Raw genomic sequence first — 24,356 nt, 5'->3', positions numbered from 1 at the left:
GACAGATGTCACAAGAGATAACTGGAGGAGCTGAAGATGTTTAGTTTAGAAAACAGGTGATGGGGGACAGGTGGTGATGGCTCTTAGCGTTGCCTTGTTCAGCGAGACCCTGAGGGCACGATGAGACCGCGGGGAAGAAATGAAAGAGCAGCATCCCCCGGGCGCGTATCAGAGAAACTCGCTAAGACCGAAAGCGAGTCCGCGCGAGATGGGGGTGGGAGCGCCCGCGGGGGTCGTCTCCTGCGCAGCCGCAGCGGCGGCGCCAATCACGGGGCGCATCCCGTCCTCTCGCGACGGTACAGTTGTACGGTCGTGACGTCGGCGGTTGCCGTGGAGAGACCCGCTCGGTCCCGACAGTGAGCTGGCGTTAGGAGCCGCAGGGTCACAGCGTGGCTTTGAAGCCGCCTCTGCCACCACCATGAGCGGCCGAAGTCGGGGTCGAAAGTCCTCCCGCGCGAAAAACCGGGGCAAAGGCCGCGCCAAAGCCCGAGTCCGCCCTGCTCCGGACGACGCCCCGCGCGACCCGGACCCTTCACAGTACCAGAGTCTCGGGGAAGACACCCAGGCGGCACAGGTGCAGGCTGGCGCGGGGTGGGGTGGCCTGGAAACCGCTGCGTCCGCGCAGCTCCTCCGGCTGGGGGAGGAGGCCGCCTGCCGGCTCCCCCTGGACTGTGGCCTCGCGCTGCGGGCCCGAGCTGCGGGGGACCGCGGGCAGGCCGCGGCCAGGCCCGGCCCGGGAAAGGCCGCATCTCTCTCGGAGCGCCTGGCCGCAGACACTGTCTTCGTGGGAACAGCGGGAACCGTGGGAAGGCCGAAAAATGCCCCCCGCGTTGGAAACCGGCGTGGCCCTGCCGGGAAGAAGGCCCCAGAAACCTGTAGCACCGCGGGGAGGGGGCCTCAGGTCATAGCTGGTGGCAGGCAGAAGAAAGGGCCGGCAGGGGAGAATACCTCGGTCTCAGCTGGGGAGGAAAAGAAGGAAGAGAGGGATGCAGGGTCGGGGCCCCCAGCGACGGAAGGCAGCATGGATACGCTGGAGAACGTGCAGCTGAAGCTGGAGAACATGAACGCCCAGGCGGACAGGGCCTACCTTCGGCTCTCCAGGAAGTTTGGGCAGTTGCGACTGCAGCACTTGGAGCGCAGGAACCACCTCATCCAAAATATCCCGGGCTTCTGGGGGCAAGCATTTCAGAACCACCCCCAGCTAGCATCGTTTCTGAACAGCCAAGAGAAAGAGGTACTGAGCTACTTAAACAGCTTGGAAGTGGAAGAGCTCGGCCTTGCCAGATTGGGCTACAAAATCAAGTTCTACTTCGATCGCAACCCATATTTCCAGAATAAGGTGCTCATCAAGGAATATGGCTGTGGTCCTTCTGGCCAGGTGGTGTCTCGTTCTACTCCAATCCAGTGGCTCCCAGGGCATGATCTCCAGTCCCTAAGCCAGGGAAACCCAGAAAACAACCGTAGCTTCTTTGGTTGGTTTTCAAACCACAGCTCCATTGAGTCTGACAAGATTGTGGAGATAATCAACGAAGAATTGTGGCCCAATCCCCTGCAGTTCTACCTTTTGAGTGAAGGGGCTCGTGTAGAGAAAGGAAAGGAAAAAGAAGGCAGGCAAGGTCCAGGAAAGCAGCCAGTGGAGACTACTCAGCCTGGGGTGAGCCAGTCCAACTGATCCTCCACAAGTCTCCCTGCTACCTCCTGCTGGGCTGTTCCTGGTTGACTACATATTTGGCGCTCTGCCTTCTCTTCATGTTGGTCTCTGTGTACTATAGACCCTTTGGACTTTAGTTACAAGAATATGGCGTTTATGATCATGTTCTTTTGCCTCCCATAGCCTCTTGCTTTTCTACGTTAGTGTCACATGTTATGTGATCACACCCGGACTGTTCATATGTTAAGCACACGTACTTTAGATGTGTGCTGCCTTTTATCTACATTGCCTGGACCTTGTTCTTGGCTCTGGCCTTTCCTACTTGTCTTTAACATGGACACTCATGAGTCATCCTCCAGGACCACCAGTGCATCCTCAAGCTCTGCTCCTTCAGGTCCGGTGACTTGCTGGGCTTCGTGTTCATGCTGGCCGTGCATGTCATCTATGCAAGCGTTTCCATTGCCACTGCAGAATGAAGCCAGTCCACATGGTATTAGTCATCACCTAGAACTTACTGTTCTGTGGGTCTGGGGTCACCAGCTAAGATGTCACCTACTTTATTTCTGGCTTTGGCCTGTGGTCCGTGAGACCCATCCTGCTTGATGTTCTGCAGAATGGCACTTAACTGCTGGGCATGCATGAAGTTAAGGGCAAGAAGCAGTATGCCATGTGTTCTGTACCATCATGTGTCTCTGCTTGCTTCTGGGCCCTTCTACTGGTGAACTTTAATCTCATCAGGATCTTCCCATGCCGTGTCACTATCAAGCCATTAAGTTTTGTCTGGGTTGCTGTCAGCCCCAGTTGGCTTCCTGGTCAACAAGGACCTCAAGAACTGCCTGTGGACTGAGGCCCCCTACCAGTGCATGAGACACACACCTACCCTCCCCAGCTTTCCAGGAACCCTACTGGCTGCCAGACTGATGGGCGGGCTGGTATGTGTGGACATGTGTTCACCGTCATTATGCTGTGGCTGCAGGTGAGGGTGAGGACTGGGCCTATATAGAATCCAGATACCGCTGTCAACTTCCCTTATTCCCTTCTAAGACATGAGCAGAGTGCTATAGTAGGGGTTCTGGGGAAGAGGTATTTCTGATTTGTGGCCCTCTGCTTGCTTGACTTCAGGTCACTCACACTTCTTACTTGCCTGCCTTCCTCCATCCCTCATTTCCTCCCTCATTCTTCTTTCCTCCCTCCCTTTCTTGGTAGCCTCCTTTCCTCCCCTTGCACCTTCCCCTTCCTTTTTTCCTTATTCCTTTTTATTTTGTTTAAATAGTACCACAGAGAAAACAACTGAAAAACCACATTTTTCTACATACAGCTAGGGAGATATCTGAGAACTTGGCACTGCGCACATATACTAGATTGAAAGAGAGTTGAGGAAACCAGAAGGCCAAGTGGATCTGCTGGCAGACCCTGAACCTGTCTCCCGGGCTTGCTCTACAGTTCTGAAGTTGAAAAACCGTTTCATGCCTAGCGTCTGCTCGAGTGATAAACCCCAAGGCAGCCATATCATAGACTAGTGTTTACTCTTGTTTTGACTTTGTTTTAATACTCCCTAAGACTCAAGTGCCTCCTGCTGTTTCCTCCTTTGTGGTAGCCTCTGGCCATCTGGACCTCAACCCCCAGCTTTCCCACTTTCAGCAGTCCTTTGCTCTCTTTGCTTCTACCTCAAATAGCCCCAGGAGTGGGTTTTAGTCTCCATTATGGAGTATCTCAAGCTTCTCCTGGGGGATGGGGATGGGGATGGGCAGAATCTGTTTTAGATCTCCAGATTATTTCCAGTGGGTTTAAAAGCGGAGCTGGGCCTTTCCCTCTCTTATCCCTGAGGGTGGGGAAGAAGGACTGTATCTACGACCGTTCTTCCCTGCCTTCTCTTTTGTTAGGGAGACCTCATTCTAAGTTCCTCAGGAGAGACCTTGACTTAAAGTTGTAGCAGGGGTGTGCCAGGCTGGGGATTTGGAGCAAAACCATCGAGTAGGCATGATACTGGTACGGTGTGGGCCTGGCAAATCAGACAGAAATGGCTTGAAAAGCCGCAGGGGGAGCATGCCTGTCTCTCAGTGATAGAGTATGGGAGGGACCTCCTTAGCTTGGAAAAGGAGAGTTGAAGAGGTTATGGACAAATAGGATGCCTAGTTGAGGGTGTTTCCAAGGTTTTGTCCAATCTTATCATCAGTAGATTTTATAAGCCACAGAGACAAACCAGGAACAGAATGATGTTACTTTGGTTACTTTCTTTTTTGTTCTAGGTGTGGCTTTGTACATGCAGAAGAGTGCTATATGCTGTACATTTTACCTTTAAAGTCTTACCACTTTCCCCATTTCAGTCTAATGGGAAGATAGAGCTGTGCAAGTGTGCTTTTTTTTTGTTGTTAATTTTTTTTTCTCTTTGTTATGGACATTTTCAGACATGCATAGAAGTGGAGAGGATGGTCCTTGGACCCCATGTGTCCATCACCTAGCTGCATCATTTATCAGTTATGGTCAACCTGGTTTCATCTGTATCTGCCTCTTTTTCATCTGTATTGTTTATTGAAAATCCAAGACACTAAGCCAATGCAACCGTGACTACTTTGGGAGATTGGTAGTCTCTTTTGATGGTGATAGTGATGGGGTGCACTATCATAATCACATCAGGTCTGCTTTTTGCTTTTAATGTTAACTAACGAAGTTCCAGAGATGGGCCTTAGAAATGTGTTTTAAGAATTAACAAGGAGTCTCAAAAAGAAATGAGAGGGATGCTTCCTTTCCCTTGCATCCACAAAACAAGAGAGAGACTGTTCTGTTGTAAAACTCTTTCAAAAATTCTGATATGATAAGGTACTTGAGACCCTTCAGCAGAATGTCAATCTTTTTTTTCTGTGTAACATGGAAACTTGTGTGACCGTTAGCATTGTTACCAGCTTGTACTGGTCTCATAACTCTGGTTTTGGAAGAATAATTTAGAAATTGTTGCTGTGTTCTGTGAAAATAACCTCCCCCAAAATAATTAGTAACTGGTTGTTGTACTTGGTAATTTGACACCCTGTTAATAACGCAATTATTTCTGTGTTCCTAAACAGTATAAATAGTTGTAAGTTTGCATGCGTGGTGGAAAAATAAAAACCTGTATCTCTGTTATATTTCTGATTTTCAAAAAAGAATTGGAAGGTTGTTAAACAGAGGCTGGGCAGTTGAAAGGGTATATACATTGCCCTAGGTAAGTGATTCCCAAGCCACAGACCCTTGTGTGGCTAGCTACACAAAAACACATAAAATTTTGATTTCTAGGCCTTTTTCCCAAAGATTGAGATTCTATGATTCTCAGAGGAAGCCAGGTAGCTTAGTTTTTAACATGCGTTCTAGTTGATTCAGAAGCAGTGAACTCCCATTAGAATAATCTAGATTCTGTGAATCATCTAGATTCTAGTAGGAATACATTGCTTCTTAAATTTTAGGGTGCATCTGAATTGTGTGGGGAGTCCTATTAAAATATATATTCCGATATAGTAGTTTGGGATGGAACCTGAGATTCTGCATTTCTAAGGAGCTTCCAGATGATGACAGTGCTGGTGATTTGTAAACTGCACTTTGAATTGAAAGGGGTGATTTTTTTTGAGACGGAGTCTCGCCTCACCCAGGCTGGAGTGCTGTGGCCGATCTCAGCTCACTGTAAGCCTCATCTCCGGTTCCCGCCCATTCTCCCCGGCCTCAGCCTCCCGGTGCAGCTCGGGACTACAGGCCCGCCACCTCACCCCGCTAGTTTTTTTTGTATTTAGTAGAGACGGGTTTCACCAAAGAAGCAGGATGGTCTCGATCTCCTGACCTCATGATCCGGCCTGCCTCGGGCCTCCCAAAGTGCTGCTGGGATTACAGGCTTGAGCCACCGCACCCGGCTGAAAGGGGGGGTGACCTTGAAGGCCCTTTTAAACTTGAGTAATGGTGCTCAACTTTTGTTGCACACTAGAATTGTCTGGGAAGCTTACAGAAACACTGTCAGAGCTCCACACAAAGACCAACTAAATCAGAACGGGATAAGGGTAGGTCTGGGTGTGGATATTTTTATAACTTCCCAGGTGATTCTAGTGTTTAGCCGGAGTTGAGAACTACATCCTCTGATGCTGTTCATTTCAGATCCATAACAAGGATCATTTCCCATTAATCAGGAGAAGCAGTGGCAGACAACCAAGTGGCACACTAAGCTGCCCAGCAGAAAATGGACAAAATTAGAAGTGGGTTGTTACAAGAAAATAAAATGGGCTTATATGACGAAGGGTTTTAATAAATAAACATGCAGTGTTCAGGGCATAGTAGGTGCTCCAGTGTTGAATGAATGAATGAATTTAAAGCACCGTTTATATTCAGATGCCTCAGGGCATTTGAATTTGGTAATTTGTAAAGTGGGCCACATTTGTTTCATAAGAAAATCTGTATCAGTTTTCTGGGGCTGCCATAACAAAGTACCACAGACTGAGTAGCTTAAACAACAGAAATTTATTTTCTCAGTTCTGGAGGCTAGAAATTCAAGATCAGGGTATCAGCAGGGTTGGTTTCTTCTGAGGACCTCACTCAGCTTATATATAGCTTTCTTCTCTGTCTTCACATGGGGGTGTGTGTGTGTGTGTGTGTGTCCGTGTCCTAGTATCTTATAAGGATACTAGTCATCTTGAACTGGGGCCCCTCTAATGACCTCATTTAACTTTACCCTTTAAAGACCCTGTCTCTAAATTCAGCTACATTATGAAGTATTGGGGATTACAATTTCAACATACGAATTTGGTGTGAGGGCAGGGGCAATTTAACCCCTAACAACATCTTAACTTGTATTCTTTTGACACATACGTGCCTCACGTTATGGTAGTTAATTGTATTGAGGCATATCATGTGCCAGGCACCATTGCAGGTGTTATACAAGGATTAATATATTGAGTCTTTATGACAAGTGATAATTATCTCTTAATGAGGGGATGGGTTGAGGAAATGGAGTAAAAAGAGGTTGAGTAAATTGTTCAGGATCATGCTGGTAATGAATGAGCCAGGCTTTAAATTCAGGCAGTCTGGTTCAAGAATGCACACACATAGCACTTGACTCAAGTAGGAATAATCTTCAGTTTATCAATAGTATCTTTGTGTAGAATCTCCTAATTTTTCATGTTAAACAAAATTTAAACCCCTGGAGTTTTTCTGATATGTGGAATGCAGAAGGGATGGAGAGCAGCCTCTCTAGGCCTGATCTTCCTCTCAGGATTCATTCAGTCTGCTTTGATTATGAATTGGGAGGGGCTGTCTGCCCAGTTCAATTCCGTTTACGCACTTGCTTCCCTGTGGGTGCAGAGCCTCTGTTGTCCAGGCCCTCTTTCAAACACCTCTCTTCAGTTCCTTGGACAACCCCATTCAATCTGGGATTTACTACTTCTCCATCAGCTCATTCATTCATTGCCTCTTATATGAACTAATCCTTGGTGTAGACATTGGAAATATAGCTGTGGACAAACACAACTTTGAATTTTTCTTCCCCCACCTGCACCCCACCCCACCACCCACCCACCATAGGTTTCAATCTCTTCTTAGCTTTCACCTTTTCACCGTCAAGAGATTGATAGTCAATCTCGTTTTTTCCATTTTCCTGCATGGGGCTGGTGAATGCTTTAGGTCCATGTGGGTTGAAGAGGGGGCTAAAGGAAGCCTCCCTCACCTTTGGCCTTTAGGTAAGACTTCACAAGGGACTCAGGCCTTCCATAACCTGGAGAGGGAGGGCCTCTTGGGTCATTCTAGTTATCTTGAGAGCCCTTGGACCCCTTTTAGCGTTGACTTTTATTATAAAAAGGCCTCTTCTGATTTTTTAACTGTTACCTCCTGGGCTTTTTTTGAAATGTGGTAGGTTTGTGCTAGGCCATAGGTGAGTGGGGAGAGAAAAATAAAATGGTCCTGCCACCCTGAGCTTACCAAAGATCTCTACCAGCTTTGGACTGTCTATTCTTGCACTTTGGGCTTCTTTATTCTAGTCTACTATAGTGGTTTGCAACAGAGGAAAGAGACACACTGCCCTAGGGAGGCATGTTAGAACCACCTAGGGAGGGAAATTTGGCAAATTTGCTTGCCCCTCTGAAGATTCAGAGAAGTCCTTAGTCACGGGGAGCCACTGTAACTGATGAGTAGGGTCATATCCCTCAGGTGTTGGGACAATAAAAAAGTGGAGTGTAGGCTATCCAGTCAATGGTTTCTATCTTTATTTGCCCTTAGCGTCTTCACTTCTGCTTTTGGAATCTTCTCCAACTATATTTCACTATTCAGGGTCACAACTCACTACTGCTCATTCACTTTCACCTGAAACTCTGGACTTAGACCCTCCTGTCAGGTGTTCAGCTACTGGTCATCCAGGACTCGAGCCTTGAATTCCTTCTCTCCCTCCGTCCTGTCAACCTGCTCCTCAGCTGAGGTTTGACAAATATAAGACAAAGTAACTACCATCTGTGTGACACTTCATCGTTAACAAAGCACATTTACTTATATTATCTTGATTATAACAACTATCCCATAAGAAGGCTCAAAGAGGTTAAATGACCAAAATCACAAAAGTAGTAGAGCCAGGACTTATAAACTTGGGTCTTCTGATTCCAAATTCCATCCATCCATGGGACGGTAAGCATGTGGCCCAGGGCAGATGTCTGACACTATGAATCTAGACACTTTCCACAGAACCTGTATTTAACTTTCTGCACAGCAGATTATCCAGTTGCTGCCAATTAATCTGAGTTGGCATATGAATGTGAAACTTCTTTACCATCCCTAACTACAGTGCGCGTGTGGTCATAACTAGGGGCAGGACCGACTTGACTCGGTGGGTGAGTCTTCCTTCAACTGCATTGTTCAAAGGTTAGGATTGGCTGTAGACATAGTATGCTTGCTGATGAGGACTGAGTGCGGTTTTGGGCCGTATATATCAACAACTGCATATAAATGAGTTGGAAAGGGGGAAATTTTGCTTCTATAAGAAGAAGTCTGGTAATGGGAGGTTGTCAGGTTGTAGGCTTCAGAGGCTTAATGATATTAGGGATCTGAGTCTGCCATCTTTTCTTTCTTTCCCTTGGCTTTCCCCTCACGATTCTCCAGCTGCAAGCATCGTAGCCTCACCCAACTGCACTCAGAGGTGGGAAGAAAGGAGGAGGAGGAGGGGGCCTTCTTACATGTCTCTGTTTTTATTAGGAAAGAAGATCTTTGTCAGTAGTCCCTGGTAGATTTCAGGAGACCTAAGTCAGGTCCCTTGGGTCAGAAATGGGTCACATTCCTACACCCTACCTCAAGGAAAACTTGCATTTTCCAGTATCTCTCATGGGGTTAGAGTTCTGCCATCTAGAAATAAGGAAAGTTCAAGGGGCTAGAGCTGACAGGTGATTTTCAGTCACCTGTAGTTTTATGCTTTCTGAGATAATTTTGTGGACGTTGAACACCAGATAACACCTGGAGGCACCGTGCATCTGCCTTTCCCCCCCAAGTCTCCCAGTTACCCCTTGTGACAAGAAAGCTTTACCTTGTGCTTAGTGTTTTGTGTCTCATTTCCTCTATTACATGGTAAATGCTTTTCTGCCAGATGATGCCTTTTTGGTTTTCGTATCTCCCACAGCACTTACCTCAGGGTTCGCTCAACATTTGATATGGGTGATCAATAAATACTGGTTGAGTAAATGTAATACATCAATGAGCTTTCTAAAATGTAAATTTGATCATATCAACCACTGGTTGAAACCTTCAGTGGTAGGATCCAGAATCCCAAGGAGCTCATAACAAGCCCTCCATTAGGTGCCCTTTCCTTTTGTTTCTTTCAAACTTCCTTATTATGAAAACTTTCAAATATTCAGAAAAGTACAATGACCACCTGTATACCTACAACTTAAGTTCAGTTATTGTGAACTTTCAGACATACTTAGTTTGTCTATTTATGTGTGTGTACATATATTTTGCTGGACCATTTGAATTAGTTGCATGATGCTTCATCCCTAAATACTCAGCGTGTATCTCATTAAAAATAAGGATACTAGCTGGGCGTGGTGGCAGACGCCTGTAATCCCAGCTACTTGGGAGGCTGAGGCAGGAGAATCACTTGAACCTGAGAGGCAGAGGTTGCAGTGGGCTGAGATCGTGCCACTGCACTCCAGCCTGGGTGACAGAGTGAGACTCTGTCTCAAAAAAAAAAAAAAAAAAAAAATGATACTTTCCCACATAATCACAAGATCATTATAAGACTAGAAATTGGTTCCCAAATACCATCTAGTATCCAGTCCATATTTAAATATCTTTAAATGTCCCTATTGTTCCCAAGGTTATCTTATCGTGTTAGTTTCACAATCAGGATTTAATAATATTCAGGCATTCCATTTGACCGTTACATCTCTTTAGTCTTTTTAAAATCAAGATAATCCCCCCCCACCTTTTAAAATCTTCCCACTCGTGACATTGACTTTCTGAAGAAGTTAGGGCAGTTGTCTTGTAGGATGCCCCATACTCTAGATTTGTCCAATTGCTGCTTTTTGATTTTAACTTTTTCCTCTATCTCCTTTTTTTCTTTTTTTAAACTAAAGATGCCGTTGAAACTACCTAAGATACTACCTAAGTGAAGCTGTGTACTTCATATGTGTCACATCAGAAAGTGCACAGTGAGAGGCTGTCCCACGTTTGTACCATTAGTTTGATCTTTTGGTTAAGATGGTGATCACCATGTCTCTCTTTTGTAAAGATGCATTTTCCCTTTCCAGTTAGCAGGTAATTTCTAGATGGTTCTCTGTTACTGGGAGAATATTATGTTTCCTAAAACTTTTCATCCCAAGGTTTTAGCAGCCATTGATGGTTTTTGCCCACGTCAGATATTTCACTGTCAGTTGCAAAATGGTGATTTTATAATCCTGTCATTCTTACTACGTGCTTTAGCTGGTATTCTGGTATAAGGGAGGTCTTTCCCTCATCGTCTGGCAAGGAACTACATTTTCTCCTAAAAAGGCAGTGTAAAGACTTAATTCCTTCCCTTTAATCACCAATTTTCAGCATCGGAAGTTGGTATAATAATAACCTCCAGTGGTCTCAAAAAGGGCATGATTTCTTTACTGTCACTACAAGCGTGTGGATTTTCATTTATTTAATATTTATAGTCAGTTACAGTCAGCTGTTCAGTTGACCTGTATTTTGGCCCTAACCAACCTTTACCAAACTCCTCTCATCTTTGTCTCTAACTATCTCCCCTTGCCACCCTGTACTGTGCTTTAGCCAGTATGAACCATATCTCATTCTCTGAACACTCATATTTACACAAGCTGTTTGCTCAGCAAGAAAGCCCTTTCCCATACAGCTCAGATATGCTTGTTCTGTGATGTTATTTTTAATCTTTCAAGGCTGAATTAATCCTTCCCTTTTCTTTATTTCCACAATATTCTGTCCACTCTTCAATCTGCGGTAACTAATGTAACGACTTGTACTTACCTGTTTACCTGCCTGCTCCCACCAGAGACTATGTGATCCTTAGATCACAGAAGAATAACAAACAGTAGGTGGTAATCATTTTTGTATTCCCACAGCCCAGTGGCCTACACATGGTAGGTGCTCATTAAGCACTGAATGAATGCAAATGAATGGTTCTTAGAAATTGATGAAGGCATCAGTGACCAACTACAAAGAGGTTAGAAGAGCCCAGGAGCAGAGATTGGGAATAACTTCAAGTGAAGGAGAAGCATGAACCTAATAGAAATGGATTTAAAGAGATGGGGGAGGGAAGCTATTACCTGCACAAAGCTTTGGGCAAAAAACACAGTGGCACCAAATCACTCTCACATTGGAAATCAAGTAGGGAAATGGAAGACAGCAGGAAAGCAAATGAAAAATGTTGGAAATGTGCCATGCACACTGTGCTTTAGTAATGTTCCACAGCACATGAGTCTGTAATTGAAAACAAGGAAAAGCAAAGCCAATGTGATTCTGGACAATGACTTTCACAGGGATCTTTCTCTGTCTTTATACGTAGGTATGTATATATAATCTGCGATCTTCTAAGAGGTCCCTTGAATTTAAATGACTCCAGAAAATTGGGGTAGAACAAAAACAATCTCTAAAAGTGGTTTCACTGAAAAGCAACCTGGACAGGAGTTTAACCTGCAGAGTGGAACAGTGTGAGTAAATCTAGCGGAAAATTATTTTGAGCTTCAGTACTAAGTAGCCTGAATTCCAAGACTACGTGGAAAATACGGTCATCAAACCCCAGTGCTACTTTGCCAAGTGCTGTGGGACTAGATGATTTATGAGACAATTCAGGGCACTTAGAGGGGGACAAGGGTGCAAGGTGAGGCATTTGAGCCCAGGCACATTCTGGAGGTGGTTATAATTACAGGGCACATTGTCCCTAAGGAAGCAAGGTTGGTGGGGCCCCACCATACCAGGATATCTCTTCATCTTGTGCTTTGAGAACCTGTCTTGCTACTAGTGCCACCTCTGGCCCGAGGACAATATATTTTCCTTCTAGCATTTATGTGAGGGACACTGAGTCCCTACAAGTTACATGCCATTCTCTCAGCAGGAGGTCTTATCTGACTTTCAGTAAAATGATACTCCCACTCCTGCTGCTCACTTTGTACTCCTTCTCACAGCTCCCTCTTTTCCTTGATGGGATTTACAATTCATGACTATGATTTTGTCTCTAGTTTATTTCTTTCCTTAGACTGTAACCTCTCAAAGATCCTTGCTGCTGGATCCCAAATGCCCACACATAGGAAGTATCTGACAAATATTTTGGACTAGTGCAAGTGTTGATCTTATGAGCCATAGCCAATTAAGAGGGCAGGTTGGGTGGGCCATGCCTTAGGATTGTCCTTTGGCAGGAGGAGATGATCCCTTCCTAATATACAAGTGGCCTGGGAGAGTCCATTTTATTGATTGGGTACCACATGCTAAGGACAGTGCTAAGCACATTATACACATTATCACAACAAATCTATTTTCACACTCATTTTCCAGATGAGATAAAAGAGCCCAAGAGGGTTTCGGTGACTTGCCAAGGTTACATAAGTTGTAATTCCTGGAGCTATGGGTAGAGGCTCTTAACCATTATTCTGCACTGCCTCTGTGGTGGGGGTTTACAGTGTGAGTTTGTGAGTTAGGCTAACATCGTCCTCATGCCTTCAGGAAGGAGGAAGGACAGTGTGTGACTATAGATAGGTTCTCAGCTCTCCAGGGGTTGACGATCACTGTGCCTAATCACCAGGGAGGAAAGTGTGTCACACGTGTGTGGGGGCCATATCTAGGTGTGTGTCCAGAAAGGCCATGAGAGTGGCCAGCAAGCCAGCTTTGACTGCCTGCTGCTTGTCCTCAGGCCCACACCATCCTGAAGCTGCCAGGGCAGATGCACACTCACTCAGGGATCACTGCCCACTGAGGTAGTTGGGTCCACATTTTAAAGGCTCCCAGCTGTGGGCAGGTTGTGGGAAATAGAGACCCTCCTGGCCCAAAGAAGCCCAGCATGTGGGGGCCTTTCTGAATAGAGGTATTAAGCAGATGGTTTGATCAGGCTGAGTCAAAGATAGCATCAGGCTCAACAAAAGGCAAGAACAGCTCCTAAATGAGGGATTTGTCTGTATACAGGCCACGCAGGCAGGCCTGCTGATTAGAAGCTGTTCTTTGAGCTCCAGCCTCCCACATGGACAGCAATCCCTATCATTTGTCTTGTCTTGGAATAAGAAAGATGATGAAAAATCAAATCAAGGTTTCTTGATACTACCATGGGAGTGTGCTTTCCCCTTCACACAATTTGACCCTTCTACTCCACACAGGGATTATATGGAAAGTAAAAAAGTAAGGAGTTAACATTGAGCACCTACTGCATGCGTAAGTGACTTATATACAGTCATTATTTTATTTTTTTACGATAGCAAGCTTATGAAGTCTTCATTGTTACCTACATTTTATAGTTAATTACACTGAAGCTTTGAAAATTAAGAAACTTGCTCAGGGTTACTCAGCCAGAACTCTGTCTGACTGGCGTCTGTTTGGCTTCTGAACCTCTGTTCTCTCAATTATAACGTACCTAGAAGAGATGAGATACGACGCCCTCCTAGAAGAGGGGAGACACAATTACTCCTGTTTTTAACATGGGTGATATGAATCAGTTAGAATGCTTTCAGTTGCAAGTAACAGAAACCCTCACTTAGGCCCAGAAATAAGGACAGACGCTATTTTTGTAGTAAGGAATCTGGAGGTAGGTGATCCTATGCTTAGTTTTAGCTGCTAACTTATCAAGCTCCCAGATTCTTTCCATCCTTCTGGTCCTTCCCCTCCAACATCTTTGGATTTGGCAAAGACTTTTTGTCTTCAAATCTGTCCCATGGACCTGAGATGACTGCTTCTGTTCCAGGCATCATATCCACAAATACAGTGTTTAAAACAGGAAAGTTAGGAAAGGAAGCAAACAAGGACTTTTCCCCTAGAACCCCGTCTCTTTTACTGGGGAGGAAAATATTTCCTGAAGCCTCCCAATGGACTTTCTATCTTTTTGGGCAGAAATGAGTCTTCACCCTTAGACAAATTGCTGGCAAAGGAAACTGTTACTGCCATGACTGGCTTGGGCTGACCAGGACTATTTCCCTGGGAACTGCAAGGAAGAAGGAGCATCGCTGTTAGATAGGCACTCGCCACACAATTCTAAGGCCAGGGACTCATCGGACTCCATGACCACCATTGCTAGAATACCTTGGAGAAGGGAGAATAGTCAACATTTTTTCATCGATTCAGACAGCTTGCTTGTTTAGTACCTTCTGTGATCTCAGGCATGAGTTAGGCACCATAGGGTCAAAGGACCTGTAGAATACAGGCTTGCACTTACTGTTTCATCTAAATAGGAAGAGTAAAGATAGATAGATTAAAATATAGATATGTATATATATGTGTGTATATATATATATATGAACAGTTCAATGAAAACATGAAACAAAAATTTAACAAAAGCCAGCATATGACCAAGTGGTCATAGGGCAATACAGCAAATTCTTGGAAGATTTTGGGAGTTTCTTTGTCCCACTCATGATTCAGTGGAGGCACTTTAAATTCTTTTTAATCAATGGGATTAATTTTATATTTTCTGTTATTTCTTTCCAAATAAAATACATACATAATATTTCTCAATGATTTAGAGGCTACTTTTGGTCAAGGAAATTATTTTTAGGTGTTAAATCTATGTTGTTGGCCTCCTAGAAAAAGTATTTGGTGCTTTGGCAAGAGATGTGAACCAGCTATGAATTTAAGTATCAGCCCTGGTAGCTTTACCATATATGGTTGACTTTTTTGATGGATTTCCTGTGGATCTAAGCAGCATGAAAATAAAGTGGTGTCACCTTGCATTCCAATTAAGCATGAACATTTATTTCAACAGTTACATTTGAGGCATCTGAATAATGCAAAATGCTACAGCAGCAGCCAAAACTTTAGTTTGGCCTCTGATTAAAGACAGTTTTCTCAATCTGGCCCCAGTTTCTAGAGTAATCCTGTGAGCAGATTAAACATAAGCCCGTACTTTGCTGATGATTGTGTGTTGATTCTATAACAATTTGGCTAGGAGTAGTTATCATTTGAAACCCAAAATCCCCCAAATAATGATTGCTCTAGACCTCCAGATGGAGAACTTTCCCCATAGCCCAGTAACTTTGCTAAAGATCACCATTTGGGGGGCCATTCTTTTTGTTGTTGGACTTTTGTTATATTATCCTTCCAGAAAAGCTTATCTTATTTATCTCAGCCTCTTCTTAGTTGCGGGCTAGGGGAAAACAGGGAGAGTCATTCCCAACATGGTATGGCCCGTGCATTTCTCAGGCTCTCTTTTCATGGGATTGTTCTAATTGGAGTTGGATGTAAGGGTTTTGAAGTCTCACCTCACCTTGTTCAGTAATTTTAAATGCTCCTCGGCCCTAGTTGAGCTGGAACCATGGTGCCCCAAGCCAGCTTTGAAAGAGACAGTTCTGCCAAACAGTCATCCATGGGTAGGTCTTATTCCCTGAGTGCTCCAGTAGCTTCTGGGTCAACATGCAATTGGTGGAAAATGATGTGAATTTCTTGGCTAAAGAAAAATGGTAAAATGCAGTTTGCAGAACATGCTTACCTTGTAGCTGGCTTGAAGTCTGTGTTTGAAAGCCCTGGCCTTCACAACCCAAACTGAAACTCCAGTTGGAACCAAGAAAGCGCAGTGGATATGGACGGTGGTACAAGTAAGCCTGGCTGGAGTCACTGGCTTTGGGTACCTGATGGCGACACCACATGTTCCAGAATGGTTGTCTGTTAAATGTTTACTAGAGTTGGGTCTGGAGCATAGAGTGAAGGGAAGAAATATAATGGAAGGTTGTAGAGTATGACAACTAAGACTTGGAATCAGGCCGGGTGTGGTGGTTCACACCTGTAATCCCAGCATTCTGGGAGACCGAGGTGGGCAAATCATGAGGTCAGAAGTTTGAGACCAGCCTGGCTAACATGGTGAAACCCCGTCTGTACTGAAAATACAAAAATATTTAGCTGGGTGTAGTGGCAGGTGCCTGTAATCCCAGCTACTCAGGAGGCTGAGTCAGGAGAATTGCTTGAACCCAGGAGGCAGAGGGTGCAATGAGCCGAGATTGCACCACTGCACTCCAGCCGGGGCGACAGAGTGAGACTCCATCTCAAAAAAAAAAAAAAAGGGTTGGACTGTGTTCATATCAAAACTCTGAGAGCTACTAGCTAGCGTACCTGGAAGGTACCTGGAACCTGGAAGGTTACTTACCTTCTCTAAGTGTTTTTTTTTTTTTTAATCTGTAAAAGAGGAATAAAAGTTTGGAGTTAGATGGAAGTTATAAAAAAAACAAGGCTCAAATTATGTATAGAACTGAAAAGTCCAGGGGCAGTCTGGGTTTCAGATATGACTTGATCCAGGGGCAGACACTTTCCTCCCTGTGGCAAGATGGCTTCTCGATGCTCTAGGCCTGCAAAGCTTACCCTTTCAGTAACCCTAATAAAGCATGAAAGTATTTCTTCCTTGCCAGTACCAAAGGAAAAAAAAATAAATCCTGAGATTGACTCTTAGCTTATTAGGTCATTATAAACACTTGAGTCAATTGCTAAGAACTGGGTCACTGCCCAGCCCTGGAGCCAGGAAAGGGGTCAGCCCCACCCGAGCTACAAGAACGGACAATAGGAAAGGGGTGATTTTTTTTCCAAATGAAAATAAATCATGGTGCTAATACCAGAGGAATGGGGGATGGATGCTGGGCAGGCCAAAACAATAGATGCCCACTGAAGAAGCACTCCATTCCCGGGTCATCCTTGTTAATAAGGAAGTGGGAGGGACAGGAATCAAAAACACTGATTTATGAGGATCCGGGCCAGGGTCAGGCATCGAGCATCAGCAACTCCCTACACTGCCTTTCTACACAGTAGCACAGTCTTTATATGATAGAAATTTGGTTGCAGCTTTAGTGTGACATACATATGTTTTCAACTCTCAAGGCATCAAACCTTGTTTAATTACTATTATACTTTTCTTAAGGTTTTGGTATTTTCCCTCTGTGTTTCTGATGTGCCTCTTGGCTACAGATAATCCAGATAGTGGTTGCTGTCTGTGGGCATGTGAGGCTGCGAAGTCCAAAAAGTGAGGCTAACGGCCACTACTGACAGATGAAGGGGCTTCCTCAGGGGCAGACGCACAGGGTCCAGTGATACAGGCTGGCACCTTGAGAATCAGGGATGGGATTTTCCTGGGAACCACAGGGTTCATATTTGAGGGAGGCTTGGGAGTTTTTCACTCTCTGCATAATGGCTCTGTTCCCCTGGGGATAACCCATCACAGGATATGCCTCGTGAACGTGGGTGGCAGAGGGACACACAGGTGCAGGGGTGTCTTCCAGCCCTGGACGGTGCCATATGAGGGATGGATGTAAGACTGGCTGTATAGGTAAAGTGTCCGAGGCTCAGAGAGATGGCAGGGTTCACCTCTGGACAGAGCAGGACAGAACTAGAATGAATGTGTAACACCGGGGAAAAGATTGTTAGTGAGAAATGCTCCACACAAACGCATTCCAAGAACATGAGTCAGAGAAAGACATGGACTGTGCTTGTGGTGGTGGTTCGGTGCACATCCCTCTGGGTTGGGCTGGACTGTGGTGACAGAGGAGATGGGTACAAGGGAATTAAGAGAATTTTAGATGCATTGCTCAAAATGTAGGGGCTTGGGGTGTCCAGACTTTGATGTGGGATAACAGAAAAGGAAAGCCGTCATGGCAGGACATAAATGGGTTAATCAGGTTGGGAGAAGTGGGTGTCCAGATGATTCCACCCCCAAGTCCAAGTGGGGAGCCTGGGTCCAAGCAGAAAAGACAGTTTCCTCCTTTAGCAATCAAAGGAGTCCAGAGTGGGTGCCCAGCCTTGGGGCAAAGGGAGAAAGGAAGAGGGAAAGCTTTGCTCTGAGGATGAGGTGAAGAGCAGAAGGAAACAGAGACCCCCCAGAAAAGGTAGACTTTTCCTGTGCCAAGGCAGAGCCCAGGGGACTGTGCACAGTTATCTCAGCCCTTTGAGTGCCTCAGTTTCCCTCGTCTGTGGTCAAGCCTAGCTCTGTATTCCAGCCAGCTGTGGGAGGACGGGGTGACGAAGTGATGCTCAAAGAGAATGTGAGGCCAGCCGGGGCAGCCCAGGACTCTGGGCCGATGCCTTCAACAGGGGAGTCTCCCTCTCCCCCTCCTCCTCCTCCCCTCCTTTTCCTCCTCCTCCTACTGCTGGGAGTTAGCTGGAGAACCAACAGGCAGCATTACAGGAAACTCCTATAGGCCCCTTCACCTGTAAACAATGGAGAACTCCAGTCTCAGCCCTACCTAGAGGAGCGATTTGTTCTCTGATTTCCATAGCACAGAAAAGAAAAAGAAAAAAAAAATCCAAAACAAAAAGTAAAACCACTTTAAACAACTAGGAGTTTTGTTTGGTTATTTGGTGAAGGGTGTGTGCTGGGGGAGTGGGTAGTGAGGAAGTTCTTTATCCCTGGAGAATCTAAATGAAGGAAAAGTCAGTTTGAAACCGGCTCCCAAGATGATGCAGGGGTCTCAACCCAGACTAAACTCTGAAAGCTGTATTTTCAACACAGAAAAGGGGGGCTTCCTAATGGAAACTTTGGCAGCCCTTGTGCTGTGGCCCTGGCCCTGGGCAGTGCTGCGCTACTGTTTATTTGAGAGGAAGTGGTGGAGAGTGGTCCCTCTTGTGGCGTGTGGTCTTGGCAGCGCCTGGGCTGTCTGTCTTCTGTTTGGGAGTCTGGCCCACCATGGAGCCCTTGCTCTCAGTTCCATTGTTAAAGGGTTCCTGCTGCAGTGCATCCCGGGTGCCCAGCATGAGCTCCCTTTGCCTGTGAAAGACGGTGCCACCCTTTCCACCTACCTCTTTTCCCGGGGGATTTCCTGCCTGCTTGCGTGGGAGGCATGTGGCTGTAGGTGGGGAGGGCAAGAGGCTGGCTAGAAGTGGAGGTGAATGGTGAAGCCACAGGAGGTGCCGTGGCACTTGTCTTCTTGGCCTTCCTGTCTCCGTACCCCAGTGACGGTCTCTTGCGGGCTGGTGGCTCCACCTTTTGGTCTGTGCTGGGACCTGGCAGGAAAACCATGCTTGGCTGTGTGAGAATGGCAGAGCATGGTGGGCTTGGGGCAGAGTGGTGGTGGTGGCAGAGAAACGAAAACGATGGTTTTGGGGTAGCCACGGGAACACCAGCTTTGTAACAAGACAGATATGGGTTTGAATCTTGGCCCCAGCACTGACCGCTGATGACTTTGGGTAAATAGCTTGACCTTTCTGAGGGCCAGTTTCTTGATCTTTAATACAGCCATAATCATACCTACCCCAGACAAAGGCTCAGGACCTCTCGTGCCACACAAAATATTGTGTGATTTTGAAAGCAATGCCTCGGACTCAGACCTACAGGCCATAGTTTAGGGAAACCCAAATCCTGCTCCAGAAATAGGGCTTATGCCCATGTGGAGTCCTCTGTCCCGGCTACCAATCAGTGCTGTGGCCTGTTTTGCCTCCATCAGCCCATACTCAAAACTCAGCTCCTGCCTCGGTTTCCACAAAACCCACTCATAGCAAGCACTTTGCAAGCTTAATATACCTTATGGACAATCTGGGGATACTGAACAAGCAGCTTATTATCTCATTCACGGTTCTTTCTCCTCATCTTTCTTTACTCCTGTCCTCCTAGATTTCTCAGCATGCCAAATTCTTCTCCCTCTATGCACAGTGCAGTTCAGCTCTCCCCATGTCCTACTCCCAGTATTGCAAACCCAAACTTCTAGAATTGCTTAACAGATTTCACCAGATCTAAATGTCTCTAAAAACAGTGGAATAGAAAAATAACAAATCTACCACTACTAGAGATGAGAGATGAATGAGTAATACTATCACCATAGTGGATTTAGTAATGGTATGATTACCATATAGTGGATTAGCGACAGAATATTTATCACATAGGATTTGAAGGATGTAGCCATTTTATTACTTCACTACGTAGATTGAAGTGATGGTAATATTTTATATTTACCATAGTGGATTTGATGACGTAATACTATCACCACCATGGTGACCAGCTGACGGTAATACCATCACCACGTGACTAAATTTCACGTACTATCACCACCACCGCGACTACTTAATACAATACCATCACCACCACGGTGACTAGTACGCACGGTAATGTATTACCACCACAGTGACTAGCGCAACGCAATACCATCACCACAGTGACCAGCAATTGACGGCAATACCATCACCACCAACGCGACCAGCCAATCGCAATACCATCACCACAAGTGACCAGATTAATACCATCACCACAGTGGACTAGCGCATCGGGACATTATCACTACCATCGACTAGCGCATAGTAATACTTATCACAGGATTTGAAGGCGACGGTAATACTATATCACCACCATGCATGACTTTAGCGACGGTATTAATACTATCACCGTGACTAGCGCACGGTAATACTATCATCACCACAGTGACTGGCGCACGGTAATACTATCACCACAGTGACTGGCGCACGGTAATACTATCATCACCACAGTGACTGGTGCACGGTAATACTATCACCACAGTGACTGGCGCACAGTAATACTATCACCACCACAGTGACTGGCGCACGGTAATACTATCATCACCACAGTGACTGGCGCACGGTAATACTATCACCACAGTGACTGGCGCACGGTAATACTATCACCACCACAAAGGACTGGCGCATCGCAATACTATCATCACCACAGTGACTGGCGACGGTAATACTATCATCACCACAGTGACTGGCTATGACGGTAATACTGTCATCACCACAGTGACTGGCGATGGTAATACTCGCTGTCATCACCACAGTGACTGGCGACGGGTATCACTGTCACTACAGTGACTGGGTGCACGGTAATACTGTCATCACCACAGTGACTGGCGCACGGTAATACTATCACCACAGTGACTGGCGCATGGTAATGCTATCACCACAGTGAATAGCTATCACCATTTGAAGAAACCAGGGGTGAGCGTATCCGAGAATCCAAGAAAGGATATTGACATGTTGGTGGATCAAAGAGCAGATATTGGAGTCAGCATATTTTGCGTTAATCTCACCACCATTTCTACATCTTGTTGACACTTTGTGAAGTGGGCAGGACAGCCTGCACCACACCCTTTATACAGGAAGACAAAGCAACTTGCCCAGATTCACTTACTGGAAAATGGCAAGTGTTTGTTATGGATCAACATGTGTGAACTGTAGGAGGAGGGGCTAGAATGGGGCAGAGGCTATTGGGAGCTCTGGAGCATATGCAGCCCACAGAGGTGTCCTGTCATGGGTCTTTGTACCCCTGCCACTGTTAGCTATTGCACTTGGGCTACCCGGAAAGGAAAGAGATGCCCTTGGGCAAAGCAGCTCTCTACAGCAAGCATACGCTGAAGGAGCTGACAGCTGGAGGCAAGTCCTTCCCTCCAGAGAGTGCATTTGGGGAGTGCATCTCCTGTCCTACCACGTTTTTCATCTGCAAAATGGGGACCATGATAGTACCAACTCGCAGGTTTAAAAGTAAGGTAGTGGGTGCGGCTGTCTTCCATAAACAACAGTTATCTTTAAGGGCATTGTAGGTACTCTGTCTACCAGGCAGCCCTGGCTGTGGGAGCCCCTCCCAATAGAGCTGCCACCAGCCCTTTCTGATAGGACTGACTCCCCAGGAATGTCAGGGTAGTGACTCCAGAGCACTTACAGTTGGACACTGTGAAGATGATCATCGTGTTGCATCTCCACTGCCCTTCATTCAGCTGTTTCACATTAAATTGATCATAACAAGAGGTCTCTGATCAAAAACATTGAACTTAAATACAGGGGGATCTCTGGAAAAAAAGGAATGCTGAAAGAAGCCGAGTTTCCTTTCATTCTGAGGACTCTGAATACATTTGAGACTTGCATCTTACTCTTCTAAAGCCATGCAGCCCATGCTTTCTATTCTGTGTTAGGATGTAAGAGTCATTTCAGACCAAGTCAAGTTGGGGTAGATGAGTAGAATGATGCTTGTAGAGATTATCACAATAATGGCCCCCAGTGAATCATACTTCCTGATATCATGCCCTTGTGTAGTCTTCTCCCACACTGACTCTGGGCTTAGCTATGTGTCCTGTTTTGGTCAATGTGACATCAGCTAATGTGACCCAAGCAGAGACTTGGTAAGTGGTTGCTCACGGAGATTTGCTTGAAGCTCCAACTGGCCTCCTTGAGGATGAGAGACCAGGTGAAAGAGAGAACCCGCCCTCCCAGTCAACTGTCCTGCTGAATGGAGCCTAGGTGAAGCCAGCAGAGCCTCCCAGCTATGCTACAGAGTCACGAGAAATAATAAATTGCTGTTATGATGATTTTTAAAATTGAGATGAAATACATCATAACAGAAAATTCATGATTTTAAGGTATACAATTCATGGCATTTAGTATCTTTATAATGTTGTGCAACCACCACCTCTTTCTAGTTCTAAAACATTTTCATCACTCCAGAAGCAAACCCTGTACCCATTAAGCAGTCACTTCTCATTCCCCGTCCCCTCTAACTCCTGGCAACCACCCATCTGCTTCCTGTCTCTATGGAGACACTTTTGTGACTGGCTTCCTTCACTTAGCATAATGTCTTCAATGTTCATCCATGTTGTAGCATGTATCACTACTTCATTTTTTTTTGCACTCAAATATGTGTATGCAATGTTCATAGAAGCACTATTCACTATAGCCAAAAGGTGAAAACAATCTAAATGTCCATTAACTGATGAATGGATAAGCAAAATGTGTTGTACCCATACAATTAAATATTACTGAGTGATAAATTGCTGTTATTTTAAGCCCTCAGGTTTTGGGCTGGTTTGTTAACTGTAGTAATAGATAACAGAGAATTTTTAAGGTGGTTGGAGTAGTAAGAGCTATCACATCTTACATTGTGTCTCCACGCAGTGTACTATGTGAAGCACTTTGTGTGAATTCTGCTTTAATCCTCACAAGAACCTTGTGGTTTAGGTACTAATAATGACCCCAGTTCACAAATGGGAAAACTGAGAAATTAAATATTTGCCCCGTTTAACCCAGACAGTTCAATTCCAGAGCTCATGCCTTATTCACTCACTGTACTGCAATCCAGCCATAAATGAAAGGCCTGCTCTGGAAGATCTAACTAAGGACATGAGTGTGTGGCTTTGCTGGGAAAGAGACATCATTCTCAGCTCTTTTATATGGTTCATAATGAATATCACTGGTAGAAATGATCAACAGAATTTAAAGCCTTTAGTGGTTAAAATCTAATCTGTGCAGTCTGACTTGGGAATATTGAACTTTGTATAACAATGTCTATATAGTAAGTTTTCAAGGGCAAAAGTTACAACCATAATATTTGATATAAACAAACCAATTGAGTAATGGGTCAAAGCTTTATATAAAGTTGACATAGGAAAAAATTAAAATCCCAATCAAATAACTTCTGTGAAATAAAATTTGAATGAAAATGGGAAACATTAAAGAGGATTTAACTAGGCTATTTTAAGAAGGTTGATCAAGGAGTCAAATGGATTTAATGGAGTTTTCTCCAGAAAATCCTTTCAGTACAAAAATGTGTCCATGATGACATAATTTTGGTTTTAATGGTATTATTCTTAGGAGTCAAAATATCCTTAGGAGAGAACATCTTTCTGAGTCGAAGGTCTTTTATCTTGCATAAAGATTCTTTGGAGGGTGTAAAGTGTTATCAGAAGGTGAATATGGGGTCACTCTGGGATGCCAAGACAGATTTGTAAGATTCCAGACTCTTTGAAGAATAAGTGCATTGGTATTTAGAGTCAGACCACGAGATGCCGGGCTTGACTTATGATGCAAGATGAGGAGGTGAAGGCTGCCCTGAGGGAGTCAGGAATTAACCCCAATGTAGGGGAGAGTCAGGTTCTGGCATCCCTTTTGAGACACATGTTCTATGGCAAGGGGTAAAATGGCACATGGAGAAGCCACAAGAGTAATCTTGTGGCCTAATGGTTAGGAAACTTGATAGAAACTCCTTAAGAGGGAACCTTACTCCTTAAGAGAATAAAGAGCTCACTGGGAGGTGTGGTCATCTCAGGTAACCATGGAACCCAGTGCAACAGAAATAGGAACCCAGTAGCAATGTCTAGCTAGTTGCAAGGATATGGGAGCAGGA

At 45.1% G+C, this 24,356-nt stretch overlaps 1 protein-coding gene across 5 annotated transcripts in view; it reads left to right on the top strand.

Moving 5' to 3' along the window:
- The first annotated feature begins 295 nt into the window (after positions 1–295).
- TSPYL5 (TSPY like 5) overlaps positions 296–24,356 on the top strand; it is a 109,361-nt gene continuing 85,300 nt past the window's right edge. For 3 of the 5 annotated variants that reach the window (XM_009213391.4, XM_017962180.2, XM_009213389.3), the window contains exon 1: positions 296–2,627. In XM_009213391.4, coding sequence (XP_009211655.2) covers positions 419–1,672 — 1,254 coding nt within the window. In that variant the 5' untranslated portion in view covers positions 296–418 and the 3' untranslated portion in view covers positions 1,673–2,627. Of the gene's footprint in view, positions 2,628–3,900; positions 4,774–24,356 lie in introns of those variants that run through there. The other 2 variants (XM_031650080.1, XM_031650079.1) reach the window with 2 other exon arrangements.

The sequence above is a fragment of the Papio anubis genome, chromosome 8 (genome assembly GCF_008728515.1).
Source record: "Papio anubis isolate 15944 chromosome 8, Panubis1.0, whole genome shotgun sequence".
Lineage (NCBI taxonomy): Eukaryota > Metazoa > Chordata > Mammalia > Primates > Cercopithecidae > Papio > Papio anubis.
The sequence above is the reverse complement of the archived record's forward strand: the minus strand, read 5'-3'. Positions and strand labels throughout refer to the sequence as shown.